Raw genomic sequence first — 19,022 nt, 5'->3', positions numbered from 1 at the left:
CTCAACCCCTCACCGATCGCTGGTCATGGAGTCATCGATCAATATGGAATGGGGGCGGACACGATTCCATTGAATGGTAGACCCAGACTCTATGGTCTCCCAGAACCTTGCAACCGATGCAACGCAACGCGGCAGTAGCAACAAATCAATCAGGCTGCATTACCCACTAAAGGGGTTAACGACTTTGCGACCGAAGCTCCACAATTGACTGCCGATGGCGGTGGCGGTGGCGGTGGCGGTGGCGGTGGCAGTGGCGGTGGCCCCCATGTGTCGTGTAGTTTACCAAAAGGTCTTATCACAGCTGATATTTGGGAAAATACGAGTAAAAGGGATGACTCTTATCGACTGCTGTGTGTGTGTGTGTGCGTGTGTGTCTCCCCTGGTGCACGTGTGCTCAGCGGATCCCAGCAACCCATCGGCTATCGAAAAGCTATGGCATCATTAACACAGATGGGCACACTGATAAGTCCACCTCCGTCGTCGACGTCGTCGTCGTCCAGCTGTCAGCTGTGGTGCTGGTACCACGGAAAGGGACACCGACACCCCCACCCACTCTCTCTCCATCGATGGATGGAAGGAAGAAAGGCATGGCGTTGGCGATGGCGTTGGAGGGCATCGGATATTGATGGCATATGTATTTGCTCAGGGGTCAGGCTTGTGCTTGTGCTTGTGGCTTAGTGGTTCGGTCTATCATCATCATCGGGGCGCCACACAGAGGTCCGTCCGTCCGTCCGTCCGTCCGGCCCTTCCCTGCCGCACGTGTGCTAATTTTGGGGTTTAGCTTATAAATGTTCTGATTTCTGAGCGCCAGGAGGGGTCTGGGAATCCTAGTATCCCCGGCAGATTTCCAAGATCCGACCGAACCGAATGCTGGAGGCTCTTTAGCATTTGCTCGCCATATGGACACACACACACACACACACACACAGTGCCCCCCATACTGGTGTGTGTGTGTGTGTGTGTGTGTATGGGCTTATTTATTTGATTTGTCGCGCGTCGCTTTGCCTTCACAGTTAATTTACGAGTTTTAATTTATTAAATCAACAGCAGAAACAGCCATCCGCGTCAGTGGCTGGCTGGCTGGCCGGCTTGGCCGGCCACTGCTTGTCGCTGTTTGCCAGCTTGATAATCTTATTGTGGCCCGGCCTCCCCCCCTTCATGACCCCCCCCAGCATGGCAAGGGTAGAGGGCCTCCGGCGACAACATCAGCAGCGGCTGAAAGTCAATTGATGATACAATTGATGGAGCGACAAGACGACATCCAGAAATAGAACACGTTAATTACGGGGCCCCGATAAGAGTTACTGGACGGCCAAAGCCCACAGCCGAGAGCCGAGAGTCGAGAGCCGAGAAGAGAGTCGTCAAAGTTGAGAAAGGCACTGGGAACCATACGCTAAGGGGTTTCCAGCCTCAGCCTCTAGCTTGGATCTGTTCCATAATCAACTCCAAATAGATGGGAAATATTTCTACGAAATGCCAGACGCCGATTCCCTTTGGCACTCCCGACGCCGAAGGTGAGTACTCCGGTCGTACATGCAGCACAAACAAACCATCCGCTATCCCCTATACACTATCCATCCGTGCATTGGCCCGGACTGTATAATCCGTGTAAATATGTACCCTGCAATTAGTACAAATGTCGAATGCAAATATTGGGTGTGCGCGCGCAGCTTATCAGCCACCAGACACCATCCACTAGCCGCAGAGGCACAATACGAGCACTCCATGCCGCCATGCCGCCGTGCCGCCATGCCACCATGGGTGGAGTCTCTTGTATTTGGTGTGACCGAGAGTGGGTTGTGGGGATTCAGCTGTTCCCAAACGTTTCGGGGTAACTTCTCGTACGACATAGCGTCTGGCGGTCCCCCTTTGAAAGCGGCCTGGGCCTGGGCCATAGGTTGAGGTTGAGGTTGAGGTTCAGGTTGGGCCTTTCATAAAGTCCGACAACGACAATGGAGCATTCATCCAGCCAATTTTGCTTATCAATCGCAGCTGCAAGATGTTTGTTGTTGTTCCTAAGAACTATGCACACACTCGACCATTTATTGCTCTGTATGTAAATTGGGGAAACACTCTTTCGAAATGGTTTCAATTTGAGGAATATTTTGTCGAATTGGTAGACAATTATTTGTAGTTCTTGAAGTACTTCACACGATCGTAAATCAGAGTCATCCATAATGCGGCTAAGCCGTCTATTTGTCTAATTCTTGACAAAGGAATATATGCTAATTTCTTTCCTCTTCTAAAATAACATCTTTTGGGGAATATTGGTTTATCATCTGTGTATCTTTCCTGCTTGTATACGACCGGTTCGACCGTCGCGCGTCATGCGTCAGCGCCCCTCGGTCGGCTGCGACTTGGCCTGGCTTCGGCTTGGTTTGGTATTTGTGGCCTACTGTTAAGTAGTGGCTCCCTGCCTTGGTGCTCTCTTTGTTTTAAATCTCACCCAAAGGGAAGGAAGAGCTTCGCCAAAGTGTGGATTCCATGAGGTGTAGCCCCCATCTGGCATGGCATTTGTTTTGGGGCGACTGTGATCCGAGCTGCTTCTGCTTTGCGGCGGACTTGCTTCGATTTCGTATCGAATTTCAGGCCAGAGCACGGACTGAGTCCCAACAAAATCTCGACCTCATTCAAAAAAGAGAGGGAAGCGCGGCGCACTCTCTCTTGAGCACCCTCGGGGTAAGAGAGTGTTCTGAGTGGTTTCTGCTCGAGCCCCGGCCCTGTGCCACTCAAGAGAGCGGCTCAAGTGTTTCACTTCTATTGTTTGAGTTTTTTTTTTGGCTCGGCTCGGCTTTGCTTTGATTTGAGTCAAGTAAATGATTGTTTGGTTCTTTCGAGTCATTTATCAGGGCTGTGCGATAGTCCTGTCTGTTCTTGTTATTTCCTGAGTAGAACTGATTGAGGCATTCCAATTTGACTAACATTCCCGGACTTATCCGATCGAATTAACGATTCGCCATCTTTTTGGGAGGGGGGGAATTCTTTAGAATTTTTGAATGGAAAGACCCCACAAAAGAGCCACATCTATGGCTCTAACCAGAGTCAGCAGCCGGCAGCCGGCAGCCGGCAGCCGGCAGCCGGCAGCCGTGTTTCACCACCTCTGAGGTTGGCACAGCAACACGAGACGCCCAAAGCCAAAGCCAAAGCCAAAGAGTTCTGACAGAAAACTTTGTCCGCCTCCGTCTCCTTTCCCTTCTCCTTCTCCTTGAGGTTGGGTGTCCTCCATCCGTCCGCCCAAACGGCTACACCCCTTTTTATGCCGCACTTTAGCTAAGAATTTTCTCTAATGACTTAAACGCGGTAACCACTAAAACATTTACAGCGCGCACACAGCCCCTCTGGCGGGGTTTAGGTAAAAGCCGTGTCGTTCTCGCATTGCCTGCCTCGCATTTCGGGTGGAGCATGGAGCATGGAGTGTGCACTGTGTATGGAGTATGGAGTGTGGAGTGTGGAGTGGCGCTTTTCTGCGCAAATTTCCCTCGAAACCGCAAGTAGAAAACTCATTAGGCGAAAAGCATTTGGCGGCAAAGAAGCCTCCGAAACGGCAACGGAGGCGTGACTGCCACAGCATCGGCATCAGCATCAGCATCAGCTACAGGCACTAGGTCTAAGCTCTAAGCTCTATCCGGTCCCTCGCCCCAGCACAGTCCGGATGGATGGATGGATGGATGGATGGTAACTCCAAGGGGTTCTTGGTAATACTCTAGCCATTCGGTAAGATTTTCCCCTGTTTTTGCAGTCAATGGTTTTTGGTCCTACTGTATCTGTATCTGTATCTGTATCTGTATCTGTAGCTGTGGCTGTATCTGCATGTGAAATGAACCAGAGGGTCAACTATTTGGAAGTCTTATCGAAATCAAGGCATCAATCCCATCGGCCTCATTGTCGGGCGCCAGCATTATAGGCCCGAGTTATTTTTTTTGGGCCCATGTCCTGCCATGTTCCATGTTCGGCTAAGCCTGTCAACCAGCTTTCAATCCCTCTCCCTGTCCCTGTCCCTGTCCCTGTACCCGTCCCTCTTCCTGTGTCCTTTACTGTATTCCGATGTGGCTCTGTGTCTCTCTGTGTGCTTTGCAAATTTGTATCTTTTGGGTTTGAGAGTGCTCCTCCCTGTTAATATTTGGATTGCGTGCATTTGTGTTTGTTTTTCGGTTGTGTGTGACTGGAAGGTGGTGCCGGGGAGGGGGGGATCCGGGCAGAGGAGACGCGTGCGTTGCCAAATAAATCCGCTATAAGCCCCTTTGCAAAATACAAAATACAAAATACAAAAATGGGGTTTCTACCAATATTTCACAAAAAAGTTGTGCTTATCCCTTTTTTTGCATTCGCATTCGCATGCGAATTCGTATTTTTAAATTCCGGACTGTGAAATTTGAAATTCGATTTCTCTCCTGGCTTATACACACGCACACACACACATGCATACATACATACATACATATGCAAAAGTGTACATGGATATACCTTTTTATCATTCCATCTCCGTTCCGTTCGTGTGCTCCACGTGGGGCCACGTGCCGTATGCTTATTTTTTGTCCTTTATATTCGCGCGACTGCGACTGCTACTGAATATTTCCCTGTCCCTGTCCCTGGCCCCCGTCCCCTGTCCCCTGCCCCCTGTCCCGTGTCCGGTGTGGTCGGGGATTGCGTGTGAAAACTCGCAAGTGCGTAGGGGCCGCTGAAAAGTCATCGAATGGCCTCCGGACAGGGCCTCCTGTCTCTGTCTCTGTCTCTGTCGTTTTAAAAATTCAAATTGCCGTAATTGCAGCTTGCAACAACAGGCGATGTTGCAGCATGGCAGTTTAATAAGCATTCAGCGGCTCGTTAATTGCCGGGAATATGGACACGCGTCCTGTCTCCTGTCTTCTGGCTCCTGGCTCCAACGAGAGACATTCGAGACTTTCGCAGTGCATGGGCGCTGCCCAAGGAGCCTTTGCTGAGCACAACTCAAGGACCCGCTGGATGCAGCTCCCCAAAGGTCAGCCCAAGGACAAGCACCAGTGAAATGCACAAAAATCTCGCCCCTTCACCAAAATCGATACTGGATGCTGGTGGGAGGAAAGTGAGGTGGCAGCGGTGGCAGCGGGGGCAGCAACAGCGGGGGCATGGGTATGGGCATGGGTATTTGCATTAAATTATGCGACGAGCTGCGGAAATGTTTGCCATCAAATGGGGGAAAAAGATGGAGATGCAGGAACGGGGAGGCGGAAGGTGGAGGCGGAGGCGGAGGTGGAGGCATCGCTAAGTGCGGCGGAAACAATTTCCCTCTTCAGAGCAAGAAAAACCATAAAAGGAAATAAGGGGAAAGCGACGACGGCGACGGCGACGGTGACGCAGTCCTGTTAAAGCCAAGCGTTGAAAAAACTCAAATTGTAACAGAAATCCCTCAAACATCTGCGAGTCCTGTCCTCAGAGGACGACGCCAACCGCCCACCGCCCACCGCCCAACCACCCCCCGCCCCCCGTTACTCGACTCGACTTTACTTGACGTGTAGCTTGCCCCTTCCTTCCACCCCACATGTATGTGGTACGTGTACAGTGAGGCACCCCAGTGCGCACTCAGCTGCAGGACCATCTAAGGATGTACAGATATCCGGCTATCGTTGGTGTCCTTCAGATCTTTCAGAGAGCACAATTCGGCAGCTGTCCACTGATGGAGTCTCCACTGTATCCCTGCCTGAAAAAGTGTATGTATTCGCATTCGCATTCGTATTCGTGCACATAGGTAAGCATTTGTAATTGTTTCCTCTCCGGCTTTATGAGTTCTCTGTTCTTCATGTATCGCACAAAGTCTCGTCCTCGTCCCCGTCCCCGTCCCGCAGCCCCCACAATCCCGACAGAACCAACCCCTTCACGGAGGAGGGGCATCCACAGCATCTACAGCATCTACGAGTACTTGTGCCACCTGCGGCCCTGCCAGGCAGCCGCTGCTGCATTTTAATCGTCGTCATTAGGGCGGCAGGCGTAGCCGTCTCCTTTGATACCCTCCCAGGGAGTACAGAGAGCACTACGGGAGCATCCAACGATCTGAAGCAAACCTCGCTTGCATCCACCAAAAACAGGACTCTGGCGTACTCTCTCCAGAATCGAAGTGAAAAGAACCACAAAGGTATCCCATCGGCCTTCGGTGCCGGCAGACTTTTTTCCAACTTCGGGGGGCTCTTGGGTTTGGCCAACACGTTCCGGCCGAAACAGAACTAAGAGGCACAACAAGAAGACTCCTGCGAGCTGCACTCTAAAGACAGCTACGAGCTGGGGATTAATGAAAGTCGAGCAAAGTTATGAAAGTGCCTTGGGCACACTCTTTCGAGTGATGTCCTTCGCCTGGCCATGGTCGAATGGAATCGATCCTCTGAAGGGCTGTCTGGGCTCGCTCGAATCAGTGATCAAATTTTCATGTCCGCAGTGGAATATCCAGGGGCCTGTGGACACCATTGGGCGCACCGTTGGGGCATCATTAGACGCAGACGGGAGACCGATGGAAGGTCTGACGCATGCCTTTCAATTGCTTGGACTGTACAATGGTGTGGTATGGAATGGAAAGCCACAAGGAACAGGAACACAAACAGAAACGACTCGCAGGACCTTGTCCTTGCCCAGTCGGCGGCTCTGGCTCTGGCTCTGGCTGGGGCTGGGGCCGGGGCCTGTGGTCGCAGTGGGGGCCACCGCTTCTAAAATATTTATGAAATGTGTTGTAAGTAGCAAATTGTGTTGTCGGCTTTGCTGCCTTGCCCTCCTTTCAATGGTCCGCAGAGTCATTCAACCGAGCCGCACAGCTTTCTCCGCCGCTTCTCCGGAAATTGGACATCGGACATCGGACTCCGGACTCCGGCCTGGACTGTCCGCCCGTTGGTCTCTTTATTTATTTATTTATTTATGCCTGTGCGTCGGTCCGGTCGGTCCCTCTTTTGGCGCACTTTGTACACCATTTCCAAAGGCACAAAACTTATTTTAATTTTAATAGAAATTAATGAGGTAATCTTCCTTAGACTCGGCGTTGCCTTTGCCTCTGCCTCTGCCTCTGCCGCTGCCTTTGGCAAATGGATTATAATTTGGGGTCCGCAGGGGCCTGCAGGGAGTACAACTTTTTTTGGGAAAATCTGCCACATTGCCTCGATGCACGGATTTATAATTGTGCGGACGCTCGATTTTCCTTTTTAATTGTGGGAGAGGTTTGCCCGGGGCCACAGAAAGTCCTTTGCCACCGACAGCTACAGATACAGATACATCATCTGCTACACATAGCACCTGTCCTCTCCGATGTGTGTAGAGGAGGAGGAGGAGGAGCACACAGTCCCTTAGTCTGGGAGCCACCACTCGCACTCCTTGGGAGATTCCCTTAGAACTTGTGCGCATTCAATGGCCCCGCAGCCTGGCTGCTGTGACTCTCTAATTACGAGTATTTTGTCCGTACTTTCATAATTGAGTGGCCGCAGTGGAGTAGGGCTTTTGAGTCAGCCCCCAACCGAACCGCCAGCGCCACCACCAGAGCCCACTGGGAATGGGCTCTGGTAGGCCTCAAACTCTGAGACTGAGCCGATTAGAGGTAGGTGTTACGTCACCCACGCCCACACGCACCCCCACACCGCCACCCGCATTTACATTTACATTTGAATGTACTTGCACCAGTAGCAATTAGCAATACATATTTGGTGCCCCCTTATGTGCCCAGAGTGGGATTAGAGGAGGATTAATTGCGGGCAATTTCTGGAGCAAATCGTGACGCGTTGTTTGGGGTTGAGCTCCTTCAAAAGGATCGACCGATTCGTATGAACTAGTCTATAATTTCCCTTACTTTTTCGGCCGTGAAATGCCTTCAAAGTATTCCTTCGGAATATGCTGGGTTCTAAGGGCTCTAGGCCGGGCCCATGAACCCGTCGATGGGCAGCTTCGACATCCCCATGGATGTCCACTGCTCACATTTCCCTCTTGGATTAATTTATGTAAACCTTCCAATTTTCCAAACTAGAAAACCTCCGGGGGCAAGCAGCAGCAGCAGCAGCAGCAGCCCTGAAGTAATTGTGTCGATTCCTCTGGCCAAGTGAGGCTCCTCTTCCCGTCTAACGCCCATCGTCCGTTGCCGCGATTCACTTCCGCAGGAGTCCGAGTCCGAGTCCGAGTCCGAGTCCAGGTCCGGGTCCAGGGCCCAGTACTGCGTTCAGTTCAGTTCTGTATTAAAACAAAATAGGTATTTTCCGTACACGAATAAACTTTATGGCGCCATTGCAGCAAAATGTCGTCCTCGCCGCCGTTGGTCCTGACCTAATAAACTGGATATTACGGATTTCAAGTGAGCGCCACTGGCAGTGGCAGTGGCAGTGGCAGGGCACGAAAGAGGCACTGGCTGTGGCAGTGGCTGTGGCAGTGGCTGTGGCAGTGGCAAGAGATCTCCGGGTCCCTTGCTCTGGTCGAGTCCTCATTACAGGCGAATTCGCGTTGCCTTTCCGCTTATTAACATAATGAAGAATGAAGTGGAAGTAGAAGTGGAAGTGGAAGTGGAAGCAGAGGCAAAAGTGGAAGAGGGACGAAGGACGAGGGACGAGAGCGCTGGGGGTCATGAGGGACAACGACAACTCGGCCAAAATGAGCATCGCGGGCAGCCAAGCAAGAACCGGGAAAATCTGTCAAATAAACCAAAGCCAGCCAACCCGAAGAGGAGCGCACTGGATGCTCTGGCTGCTCTGGCAATATTTCTAGTCATTATGCTAATAAATTCACACAACAGCTTTGCAGGGCCCCATCTGACTCTCCCTCTGCCTCTGCCTCTGCCCCCAGGGTGCGGGTCCCTCCTTGGCGGAGGGCACTGGTCACAGATTTCAAGTGTCTCCATTGTTCAGGGTCTCGGGCGGGAATATATTTACTGTATAGAAGCATATACATACAGAAGCACGACTGAATTTAGATGCTACCTGTAATCAAATGGTGTCGGTGTCGGTGGCAGAGTCTGGCCCTGCTGAAGAACGAGTTCGCAGACTTCCTGTCCACACACGGCTTCAGTATCGACTGGCAGCTCCTTCTTCTATGCGCCACCAAAACGGATTTCTTCTGCAGGCGAGCGCCTACTCCTGGCCGAGTAATCCCTCCCTCCCTCGCCCTCGCTCTCGCCCTCGACGATCTATATCACGTGCTCCAGGAACTCCAGTGCCTCGACCCACAGTCCCTTCACCTGGCTGACGATCCCAGAAGTGTCGAAGTCGTCTTCCGCCGTCATGCCCAGCCCGATGAGGATCAAGGCTCCCAGCAGCACTGCGACGACTGTGGCTATGGTCAGTCCTTGGAAGAATTTCCACTTCCGGGTGGCGCGTAGCTTCTGGCGAAAGGCCCGGCAGTGTGTTCTTTGCAAGACGCCGCGTGTCCTGGGATCCTCATCGAGGCGGCCGACCTCGTTTGCCGGCCAGGAGCGTCCTTTCTTTGGCATGGCTTTCGGAGTGAGAAACTTTTCAAAATTTAAGACTATTTAGGAAATATTTGTGCGGAACTGGCTATGACTGAACTATGACTGAAATACGAATAGATACTTCTGGACGTACAGCCTGCTTTTGTGGAAAACTTTGCATTTATAAAAGTTGAAGGGTTTTTCCAAGGACTACTAGGGGCTCGGGTGAGGGTCGGCTGGCGCCAGGCGGAGACCTGGGGCGGAAGCCTAGAGTCGGCCTGTGGGAGGTGCTTCCTGTTGGCCATCAGTCAGTCGGTCAGTCAATCCATCCATCAGTCGCATCCTTCATCTGAACAGCTTCCTGAATCGAAAACTGTACTACTTCCCGTCCCGTCTTGCGGGCCCAAAACCAATCACAAAAGGGCATTTAGCTGGACAAACTTCCGAGCAGCAGTGAACGGTTCAGGGAACTGCTCCAATTCTGACCAAATATTGGGGAATCTTAAATCTTAAATATGCTTTGGCCACGCAATCAAAATCTAAAGCAAAAAGCAAAAGCAAAAAGCAATGATTACAACAAAAGTAGATGAAAGTCAAGTCCCGGTCATCGCCGTGTAATACATTCGGAGGCTGTGACGGAACTGGGACGAGCTTTAGACGGCCACTGAACTGTCATAAATAAAACGAATTTATCCTGCCGCCTGCCCGGGCAATCTGTGACTTATAATCAGCGCTGTCGATGGGCCCAATCAAGTGCCGAGTGACGAGATTGGATGCCTGGATGTTTGGTGGCCGGGATGCCCGGATGGTGTACGGTGTACGCCTTCGCCTTGAGCCTGCGGGAAGGAGGAGAGTTCACTGGAGAGTGAACAGCGGGCACGGCATTGATGCTTCCTTGCTGTGCCCCTCCCCTCTGAAAATATTGATACCTTGTTATCCTGGCTGTTGTGCTGTGACTCGAGAGCGAGTTTCACCTGGCAGGAAAATCGTTCAAAATATAAGCTAATGGCCCACATTTTCTTTTGCTGGCCTAAAACATGAAATCAGTGTCGGGTGGTGCCCAGATTCGCATGCAAATTGATCGATTATGGGGTGGGGGGGAGGAGTAGTGGGAGTGGGAGTGGGTGTGGGCTGCTGCACCATCTGGCCGTCGGATGAGTCAGTCGATCTGTGCCCCACATGTTTTCACTCAGGGCGCAATCACTTCTATGTCGCGCATCGACTGGGGTGGCTCTGGCTCTGGCTCTGGCTCTGCCTTTGCCCCATCTTCAGCTGCCTCTGCCTCTGCCTCTGCTGCTGCTTCTAAATTCGAGTGTATGCTGAACATGTGCGAGGCCATTGGAGGATGCCCTTTTAATGATGCATTTCGACTTAAATTTAGTGGCAAAACATTGTTGAACGCATTAAGCAATTATGCTGCAGCCCCGACATAGAGATAAATGGGAAAATGGTAAAAGACGCCCGCTCAGCACCCGATTCGAGTTTTCTCGAGAGCACAATATTCATTCCTTTATTTATGATGCGATTGCAGCCCTGGGCGTGTAAGTGTGGTTATCCTACACTGAAATTTTTAGCACTCCCACTCTCCATCCCTAGATTTCGACGTCACTTGACGGAAGCTCACCAATACCAACGCAACGAAACGAAAAAAAACCAAATTGGTAAAAATCAAGTGAAAATTGTCATAGAAAAACTATATTCTCCCCTTGCTCGGCTCATAATGGCGAGTGGCGTCCCTCGTGATTACTTTTGCGAGTGAAATCTTCGACCAGCAAAGGGGCATCAACAATCAAGACGTAGTCACGCTCGGTTGCGCCTCTGGGCAGCCTCCTGGGGATCTGCGGTGGGCAGCTACCGGGAGAGCATGGCCTGGGACCAAACCGGGATCGATGACGACGAAGCCAAGCCCCGGGAGGGAAGGGAAGCCAACGAACGATGCTGTTTGGGGAATACAGCCGAAATTCTTGGCGATCTGAGGCCAGGCGATGGTGTGACCAGGCTGGACTGCTCTGACAGACCCGTGGAGAGGATCTCACATGTTCTCGCACAGCGGGTCCAGCGTGCAAAGACAGTGCCTGGGACAAACAGCTATGTAAGCAACTAGGTGCTGGTGGCACCCTTGGCGCACGTGTCATCCTTTGACACTGAATGGGAGGGTATCGATGTTCATGATTGACTGTATTGACACACTGTATTGGCTGTTTCTGGATCAAAGAGTCACCTTGACACGCTTGGAAAATGGCTTGGCCGAGTATAAAAGTAGATATATATAGATGTAAAGCTCTTTGACAGTGTACATTTTACCACAGATGATCCTGCCGTGATCAGATCCCATGGATAAAATGAATTCGGACTTATGTGAAGGTATGCCCAGCCAGAGCCAAAGCATGCATGTAGGTCAGGATACAATCGTGGAGCTAGCCACCGAATATGAGGCTGCACCGAAGCAGGTGGGTCCTAAAATCAGAGATTATCCAAAAGAGTGTCTAAAATAACATTTGTGTTTCTTCTCTTTCAGGTCTCCAAAGAGGATGTGCCGTTTTCCATGCGTTCTTTGTTCCAGAAACAGCTCGTCAATGCTGTCAATGAAACATCGATACCCTCCCGTCCACTGTCAAAGGATGAGACGTACGCCAAGGGTGTACCGGGAGCTGCGCTAAACATAACCTACCCACCTGTTCTTGCTCGCTGGACCCGCCCTGTGAGAACTGTGAGATCCTATTCATAGGTCTGTGAGATCAGTCCAGCCTGGTCACACTATCGAGTGGCCTCAGTCGATTATCGCTAATAATTTCGGCTGGATTCGCCAAACAGCATCGTTCGTTGGCTTCCCTTCCCTCCCGGGGGGGCGCCCCCGAACGTGGCTACGTCTTGATTGTTGATGCCCCTTTGCCCACACCAATGGATGGGTGTGCGTAATCACGAGGGACGCCAGTTGCCATTGTGTGTATTATTGGTGGTATATACTATAGTGTAGTATAGTTTTTCACTTGATTTTTACCAATTCACCAATAAAAATATTCATAATTGGTAGTAATTGGCTGGCAGCTTGGTCTTGGCTTCCTTTGCGACGTCTTCCTGGGACGTCTTGGATTGGACTTCGGTTAAGCTTCGTCCTTGGGCCTGGGCTCGTCTTGTCCTCACGTACGCACCTCCTGTTTGTGGATTCTGTGGGCCAAAGAAGTGAAACATAGCTCTAGCATCTTACCTCCTCGAACCAGGACTTCTGGAAAGGAGTGAGTGAGTGAATGACCTCGGAGCCATTCTTGACGAGCTCCTGAGGATTCCAACTATAGTTGGCGCAGGCATTGCGGAACTTCCTCAAGAATTTGAAGGCTTTGTTGGTGTCGAAAGATCAGATCGTCAAAAAGGAACAAATCGATTTGCAGAGACCGCCCGACGCAGCGCCCGACGACACCTCCTGACTCATTTTCTGCCTCTCTCGCACGCCCTCGTCGTCCTTCAATACTAGGGCCGTCTGCCGGAGGAGAGCCATACTGACTAAGTATCGGGTATAAATGTGCGGTCGCAGCAGCAGTTCACAACGTTCCCCCTCGCTTTCGGAAGGGGGTCTAGACGGGGGGGTCTCCCAGAAACTGGAATTTTTGCACCATTCGGATGCATTTGATGGCTGGCCTACTTTCGTCGGCCTGTAAGAGGCCCGATATTCCGCTCATCATGCATCATGAATCATAAGGAAAATAGGGGAGTCGTAGTACTCCATGTTGCATGGTGTGCGTTGCATTGTTGCAGGCACTTATCTGCACCACTAAAATGGGTCATTGTTCCCCCGGAACCCGCTCAATGGACTTGTTCCCAGGCAAAGCCCCACTAATGGATCGTGTGCACATACCGTTCCTATCGATGGACTACTGTCAAGTGGATATTGCCCTGCTACGAGCACTGTGCAGTGAGGCACCAATGAGATCATCAGGAGAACAGACATGCAGACAGATTGGATGCGTTTTGATGGCAAATTCTTCCACCTGAACGTTAACCCCTCCCCAACCCCTCCCCTTGTATGTGTGCGTATGTACATTATTCTAATCAAAAACGAGGGGGAACGTTGTGAGTGGCTGCGGACACCGCAACTCTACAGTTATACCCGATACTAAGTCAGTATGGCTCTCCTCCGGCAGACGGTGCTAATATTAAACGACACGGCTATTGATGCTGATCAAGAATATATATACTTTATGGGGTCGGTCTAATATACCCCAATATTCATTTTGAGTATCGGGTATAACACGGCCTGTCGGTGGGGAGTCGAGTGGATGGCCGATGCTGTTCCGCGGATTAGAGCTGTGGGGCGCGCCATGCTATGCTATAAATTAAAATAATGTTTACTCATTTTAAAAGTAGGGGCTGCTGCTGTTGTCGGCAGTTGCAGTGCCAGTGCCAGTGGCAGTGGCAGTGGCAGTGGCAAGTGTTTGCCTGTACGCTGTTAATTTGTTTTTACGACACTTGCTGGCGTTTATTATTTCTGTTTTGCAGCTCCCGCGACGGCGGTTAGTCCGGAGGAGTGGAGGCCCGCCCGCTCGTCTGGGACCGTGGGAGGAAGCAGCCAGCCCTTGGGGCGGGAACATTGGGGGTTTTCTCCTGAAATGTGATCTAGTATGTGGATATACGGAGCAACAGAGGTGGCAAGGTGGACACTGGACACGGGACACTTTCGTTGGTGTGATTCAATGATTGAGCGAGCTCTAAGAGGCCTTCCGCGACTCCCGAATCCAAGATACCCCCTTGAGTACCCCGCACAGACCATAAATGGGTTAAGAAACAAAAACACAAATAAATACAACTTGAAAATATAAGCCATAGAGAGATGAATACCCTTTTCTGCATAGAGTAAGCGGCTGGGCGGAAGAGCGGGGAGGGAGCAGAAACCAAACACAAAGCCGAAAATCTTGAGCCCAAGAACAAACGAGAGCATCCAGTTTTTTGTTTTTGTGGTTTTTTTTTTTCTAGCCCAGCCCAACCCGACCTTTCGGAACCAAAACAAACAGCGTGGAATGGAGGAATCCACGCTAAACGTAAACAACGCAACGGACCAAGGGTCCCTCCTCTTGGAGGGGCACCGCACCGCACCACGGAGGCCCGTGTATGTGGCGTGTAACTCCGGTAGTGCCCGAAGCCGAAGAAGCCGAAGAACCCGAAGAAGCCGAAGAACCAGTTTCGCCAGTCCAGTCTCTGCGGTCGACACCACAGGGTATGTAAGTGTGCATCAAAAAGAGTAAACAGGCCTAATCGGAGGAGTAACATAAGAGTTCTACGCTGCCCAGGCAGGTCAGAAGGTCAGGAGGTCAGGTTTCTCTTCGGCACCTCGTCCTGCTCCGAACATCGTGGGATATCGGCATGACCAGGATCAGCCGCACAGCTAGAGCACGAATCAGTGATAGACTTCTTCATGGATCAGATTTTTAGAAATGGAGCTTGCAAATAGTGTGATCTATTTTCCATATGATTCATGATGCATGATGAGCGGAATATCGGGCCTCTTACAGGCCGACGAAAGTAGGCCAGCCATCAAATGCATCCGAATGGTGCAAAAATTCCAGTTTCTGGGAGACCCCCCCGTCTAGACCCCCTCCCGAAAGCGAGGGGGAACGTTGTGAACTGCTGCTGCGACCGCACATTTATACCCGATACTTAGTCAGTATGGCTCTCCTCCGGCAGACGGCCCTAGTATTGAAGGACGACGAGGGCGTGCGAGAGAGGCAGAAAATGAGTCAGGAGGTGTCGTCGGGCGCTGCGTCGGGCGGTCTCTGCAAATCGATTTGTTCCTTTTTGACGATCTGATCTTTCGACACCAACAAAGCCTTCAAATTCTTGAGGAAGTTCCGCAATGCCTGCGCCAACTATAGTTGGAATCCTCAGGAGCTCGTCAAGAATGGCTCCGAGGTCATTCACTCACTCACTCCTTTCCAGAAGTCCTGGTTCGAGGAGGTAAGATGCTAGAGCTATGTTTCACTTCTTTGGCCCACAGAATCCACAAACAGGAGGTGCGTACGTGAGGACAAGACGAGCCCAGGCCCAAGGACGAAGCTTAACCGAAGTCCAATCCAAGACGTCCCAGGAAGACGTCGCAAAGGAAGCCAAGACCAAGCTGCCAGCCAATTACTACCAATTATGAATATTTTTATTGGTGAATTGGTAAAAATCAAGTGAAAAACTATACTACACTATAGTATATACCACCAATAATACACACAATGGCAACTGGCGTCCCTCGTGATTACGCACACCCATCCATTGGTGTGGGCAAAGGGGCATCAACAATCAAGACGTAGCCACGTTCGGGGGCGCCCCCCCGGGAGGGAAGGGAAGCCAACGAACGATGCTGTTTGGCGAATCCAGCCGAAATTATTAGCGATAATCGACTGAGGCCACTCGATAGTGTGACCAGGCTGGACTGATCTCACAGACCTATGAATAGGATCTCACAGTTCTCACAGGGCGGGTCCAGCGAGCAAGAACAGGTGGGTAGGTTATGTTTAGCGCAGCTCCCGGTACACCCTTGGCGTACGTCTCATCCTTTGACAGTGGACGGGAGGGTATCGATGTTTCATTGACAGCATTGACGAGCTGTTTCTGGAACAAAGAACGCATGGAAAACGGCACATCCTCTTTGGAGACCTGAAAGAGAAGAAACACAAATGTTATTTTAGACACTCTTTTGGATAATCTCTGATTTTAGGACCCACCTGCTTCGGTGCAGCCTCATATTCGGTGGCTAGCTCCACGATTGTATCCTGACCTACATGCATGCTTTGGCTCTGGCTGGGCATACCTTCACATAAGTCCGAATTCATTTTATCCATGGGATCTGATCACGGCAGGATCATCTGTGGTAAAATGTACACTGTCAAAGAGCTTTACATCTATATATATCTACTTTTATACTCGGCCAAGCCATTTTCCAAGCGTGTCAAGGTGACTCTTTGATCCAGAAACAGCCAATACAGTGTGTCAATACAGTCAATCATGAACATCGATACCCTCCCATTCAGTGTCAAAGGATGACACGTGCGCCAAGGGTGCCACCAGCACCTAGTTGCTTACATAGCTGTTTGTCCCAGGCACTGTCTTTGCACGCTGGACCCGCTGTGCGAGAACATGTGAGATCCTCTCCACGGGTCTGTCAGAGCAGTCCAGCCTGGTCACACCATCGCCTGGCCTCAGATCGCCAAGAATTTCGGCTGTATTCCCCAAACAGCATCGTTCGTTGGCTTCCCTTCCCTCCCGGGGCTTGGCTTCGTCGTCATCGATCCCGGTTTGGTCCCAGGCCATGCTCTCCCGGTAGCTGCCCACCGCAGATCCCCAGGAGGCTGCCCAGAGGCGCAACCGAGCGTGACTACGTCTTGATTGTTGATGCCCCTTTGCTGGTCGAAGATTTCACTCGCAAAAGTAATCACGAGGGACGCCACTCGCCATTATGAGCCGAGCAAGGGGAGAATATAGTTTTTCTATGACAATTTTCACTTGATTTTTACCAATTTGGTTTTTTTTCGTTTCGTTGCGTTGGTATTGGTGAGCTTCCGTCAAGTGACGTCGAAATCTAGGGATGGAGAGTGGGAGTGCTAAAAATTTCAGTGTAGGATAACCACACTTACACGCCCAGGGCTGCAATCGCATCATAAATAAACGAAATACCGATTTTCAAGTCTTAATTATGAACATTAATTGTGTTCCAATTTGAATACATTTATTTTGACGCTCGATTATTCGATTGCTCGGGGCAATGCTCGGAGTGAATGGAGTGTGAGACAATGGATGGGTACACTATCTAAGGTGGATAGGGGACTGGGTGGTATGAGTATTTTAGTAAACAATTTCGCATTATCTCAATTTACATGGGATGACAGGTTAATCCTTTCGCGATGGGCAGAGAGGAGAATTATATATAATTTTGGTGTGACCGAAGCGCATGTCTCGCGATTCGGTATATCTCAAATGAAAAGGGGGTGAGAGGGAAATGGAAAGGGGGCTCTTGAGCTTAAACTGAATCTAATCCCAATCGAATGGGAGGATTCTTTGTATACGAGAATTTTGTAATAGGTGCAATCGGAATGGCAATCGATTATTTGATATTGTTTCAACTTCACTTGCGATACACCTTCCGATACTATTGTTGAAGAACTGAAGAACAGCTGACGCCGCAGACATTCCTTATTGAAAAAAAAAGAAAAGCGGAAGAGAGAAAAATTGAAAATTGTCGAAATGTCGATCAAATTCGCGGAGGCGTTTGATAAGCTATTAGACAAAATACCCAATTTAGAGGAGTCTTGGTTGAAGGAGGAGGAAGAAATTACCCAGAAGATATATCAAGCATTCCACGATACAAACTCCATTTTCAAGGGGACACTGTCCCATTTGAAGGAAACCAGTAAGTATAATAGAGAAAAAAAGCACATGCATTTATGCTTTATATCCTTTACATACATATATGCTTTGTAATATGTATATCCCATAGATATTCAAAAGAAGAAGTATCAGACATGGATTCAGGTGACAATGCCATTCCCGATTTATCCGAATAAACTGTGGGAAAACACAGCCTCAGCCCTTTATAAGCTGAGGGCTCGCCGGAATCTACGCCATCCAGCTGTTAAAAATGCATATCTAGTGCCAGAGAGGTTGAGATCTTTGTTTGACACCGACCTGAAAAGAGCTGTTGGCGGCATTGGTGAGGTCACTTGCCAGAGTGGCAAGGTCTTCACTCTCAGTGCTGAATCGGAAAAGGGGGACATGGACCTTTATTCAATTGAAGCCACTGGGCCCGGCAATGGTCAGCTTAGCTACTATTTTCACCTTGCTCTCAAATTTTCGAATGATCCGAAAATCTACATCCCCTTTTTTGGAGAGCACCTTGTCAAGGGGGCACAGTTCATGGTACTAAAGGAGCAAATCCATCTTGATGAGTTCATCGGAAAAACGATGTCAGTCAAAAAATTCCTGAATCATTTGGGAGTAGACCACAACGAAGAGACCAAACAACCTTTCTTTCTAGAAAACATTGAAAATCAAACTGTCAGCGATGCAGTGCTTAAGGTAAGTGTACTTACAGATACAGATACAGATACAAGCATAAATAATCAACTTAAATCCATCTCTTAGACTCTGAAGTGCGTGATAATGCTCTCCGAGAATCCCGAACGGTTGTCCTTGATTTACAATAAGCTGCAGCATTTCAAGCAAGTGGACAGTGTGGAGCTCTCTGAACTTATGGCACTGATTGATCTCAATTAAATATTTAATACCCCTTCGAAAATGTGCTAATAGTTGTGCACCTTTCGTTTAATAAAGTGTGAGGACACACAAGGATAACTCGTATTTCTCGAATTAAGGCAAATATTCATGGACTCGATGGATTCGTGATGGATTCGTGATGGATTCGTGCCATGGATGGTTTGAGGCTTGAGGCTTGAGGCTTGAGCCTTGAGCCTTGAGGCCCCCCAAAAGCAAGCGAAGCGACAGCCACGACATACCAAAATTGGTAAATGGAACGGAATGGATTCCATTCCCGGCGACGAACAGAAGCCCCACGAGAGAGCGAAGGCATTGTACAAGTGCCGACAGCCGAGACGAAAATATTTCATCAACGAAAGTTAATCATAGAAACGCATTCAGTAGATTTTCGCCGGGA

General features: G+C 50.1%; 3 protein-coding genes across 9 annotated transcripts; 2 read left to right on the top strand and 1 right to left on the bottom strand.

The window, feature by feature from the left end:
- The first annotated feature begins 1,075 nt into the window (after nt 1-1,075).
- Nucleotides 1,076-12,413, top strand: LOC26533821 (uncharacterized). Of its 4 annotated transcripts, none has more exons than XR_004470114.1 (4): nt 1,076-1,514; nt 10,973-11,635; nt 11,686-11,826; nt 11,895-12,413. XR_004470114.1 is itself a non-coding variant. In XM_033383313.1 (4 exons), the coding sequence occupies exons 2-4, from the start codon at nt 11,615-11,617 to the stop codon at nt 12,102-12,104; spliced, it is 345 nt and encodes a 114-aa protein (XP_033239204.1). In that variant the 5' UTR covers nt 1,086-1,514; nt 10,973-11,614; the 3' UTR covers nt 12,105-12,413. The 4 variants fall into 4 exon arrangements, 2 of the variants coding, with proteins under 2 accessions (XP_033239204.1, XP_033239203.1); XR_004470113.1 differs by having other exon boundaries at nt 1,079-1,514; nt 10,973-11,627; XM_033383313.1 differs by having other exon boundaries at nt 1,086-1,514; nt 10,973-11,627; nt 11,705-11,826.
- Nucleotides 12,414-15,493: 3,080 nt separating this feature from the next.
- LOC6900769 (uncharacterized) lies at nt 15,494-16,973 on the bottom strand. 4 transcript variants are annotated; one of them, XM_015187832.2, is made up of 3 exons: nt 16,272-16,973; nt 16,081-16,202; nt 15,494-16,012 (listed from the first exon to the last, which is right to left on the bottom strand). In XM_015187832.2, the coding sequence occupies exons 1-3, from the start codon at nt 16,366-16,368 to the stop codon at nt 15,803-15,805; spliced, it is 429 nt and encodes a 142-aa protein (XP_015043318.1). In that variant the 5' UTR covers nt 16,369-16,973; the 3' UTR covers nt 15,494-15,802. The 4 variants fall into 4 exon arrangements, with proteins under 4 accessions (XP_015043318.1, XP_002135128.2, XP_015043320.1 ...); XM_002135092.3 differs by having other exon boundaries at nt 16,280-16,973; XM_015187834.2 differs by having other exon boundaries at nt 16,081-16,221; nt 16,272-16,968.
- A 420-nt stretch (nt 16,974-17,393) lies between these two features.
- LOC6900768 (uncharacterized) lies at nt 17,394-18,693 on the top strand. Its single transcript, XM_002135091.3, has 3 exons — nt 17,394-17,762; nt 17,850-18,427; nt 18,494-18,693. Exons 1-3 carry the CDS (start codon nt 17,597-17,599, stop codon nt 18,623-18,625), a joined length of 876 nt encoding a protein of 291 aa, XP_002135127.2. The 5' UTR covers nt 17,394-17,596; the 3' UTR covers nt 18,626-18,693.
- The last annotated feature ends 329 nt before the right edge of the window (nt 18,694-19,022 follow it).

This window comes from Drosophila pseudoobscura, chromosome X (assembly GCF_009870125.1).
Source record: "Drosophila pseudoobscura strain MV-25-SWS-2005 chromosome X, UCI_Dpse_MV25, whole genome shotgun sequence".
Lineage (NCBI taxonomy): Eukaryota > Metazoa > Arthropoda > Insecta > Diptera > Drosophilidae > Drosophila > Drosophila pseudoobscura.
The sequence above is the reverse complement of the archived record's forward strand: the minus strand, read 5'-3'. Positions and strand labels throughout refer to the sequence as shown.

What these genes read in the sequence shown, in the direction of transcription:
- LOC26533821 (XM_033383312.1), top strand. Translation starts at nt 11,539, where the DNA reads ATGTTCATGATTGACTGTATTGACACACTGTATTGGCTGTTTCTGGAT. An exon ending in TGGCTTGGCCGAGTATAAAA is followed by an intron (nt 11,636 to 11,704) that starts GTAGATATATAT and finishes TGCCGTGATCAG; the next exon opens with ATCCCATGGATAAAATGAAT. An exon ending in ATGAGGCTGCACCGAAGCAG is followed by an intron (nt 11,827 to 11,894) that starts GTGGGTCCTAAA and finishes CTTCTCTTTCAG; the next exon opens with GTCTCCAAAGAGGATGTGCC.
- LOC6900769 (XM_015187832.2), bottom strand. Translation starts at nt 16,368, where the DNA reads ATGTTCATGATTGACTGTATTGACACACTGTATTGGCTGTTTCTGGAT. An exon ending in TGGCTTGGCCGAGTATAAAA is followed by an intron (nt 16,203 to 16,271) that starts GTAGATATATAT and finishes TGCCGTGATCAG; the next exon opens with ATCCCATGGATAAAATGAAT. An exon ending in ATGAGGCTGCACCGAAGCAG is followed by an intron (nt 16,013 to 16,080) that starts GTGGGTCCTAAA and finishes CTTCTCTTTCAG; the next exon opens with GTCTCCAAAGAGGATGTGCC.
- LOC6900768 (XM_002135091.3), top strand. Translation starts at nt 17,597, where the DNA reads ATGTCGATCAAATTCGCGGAGGCGTTTGATAAGCTATTAGACAAAATA. An exon ending in GTCCCATTTGAAGGAAACCA is followed by an intron (nt 17,763 to 17,849) that starts GTAAGTATAATA and finishes TATATCCCATAG; the next exon opens with ATATTCAAAAGAAGAAGTAT. An exon ending in TCAGCGATGCAGTGCTTAAG is followed by an intron (nt 18,428 to 18,493) that starts GTAAGTGTACTT and finishes TCCATCTCTTAG; the next exon opens with ACTCTGAAGTGCGTGATAAT.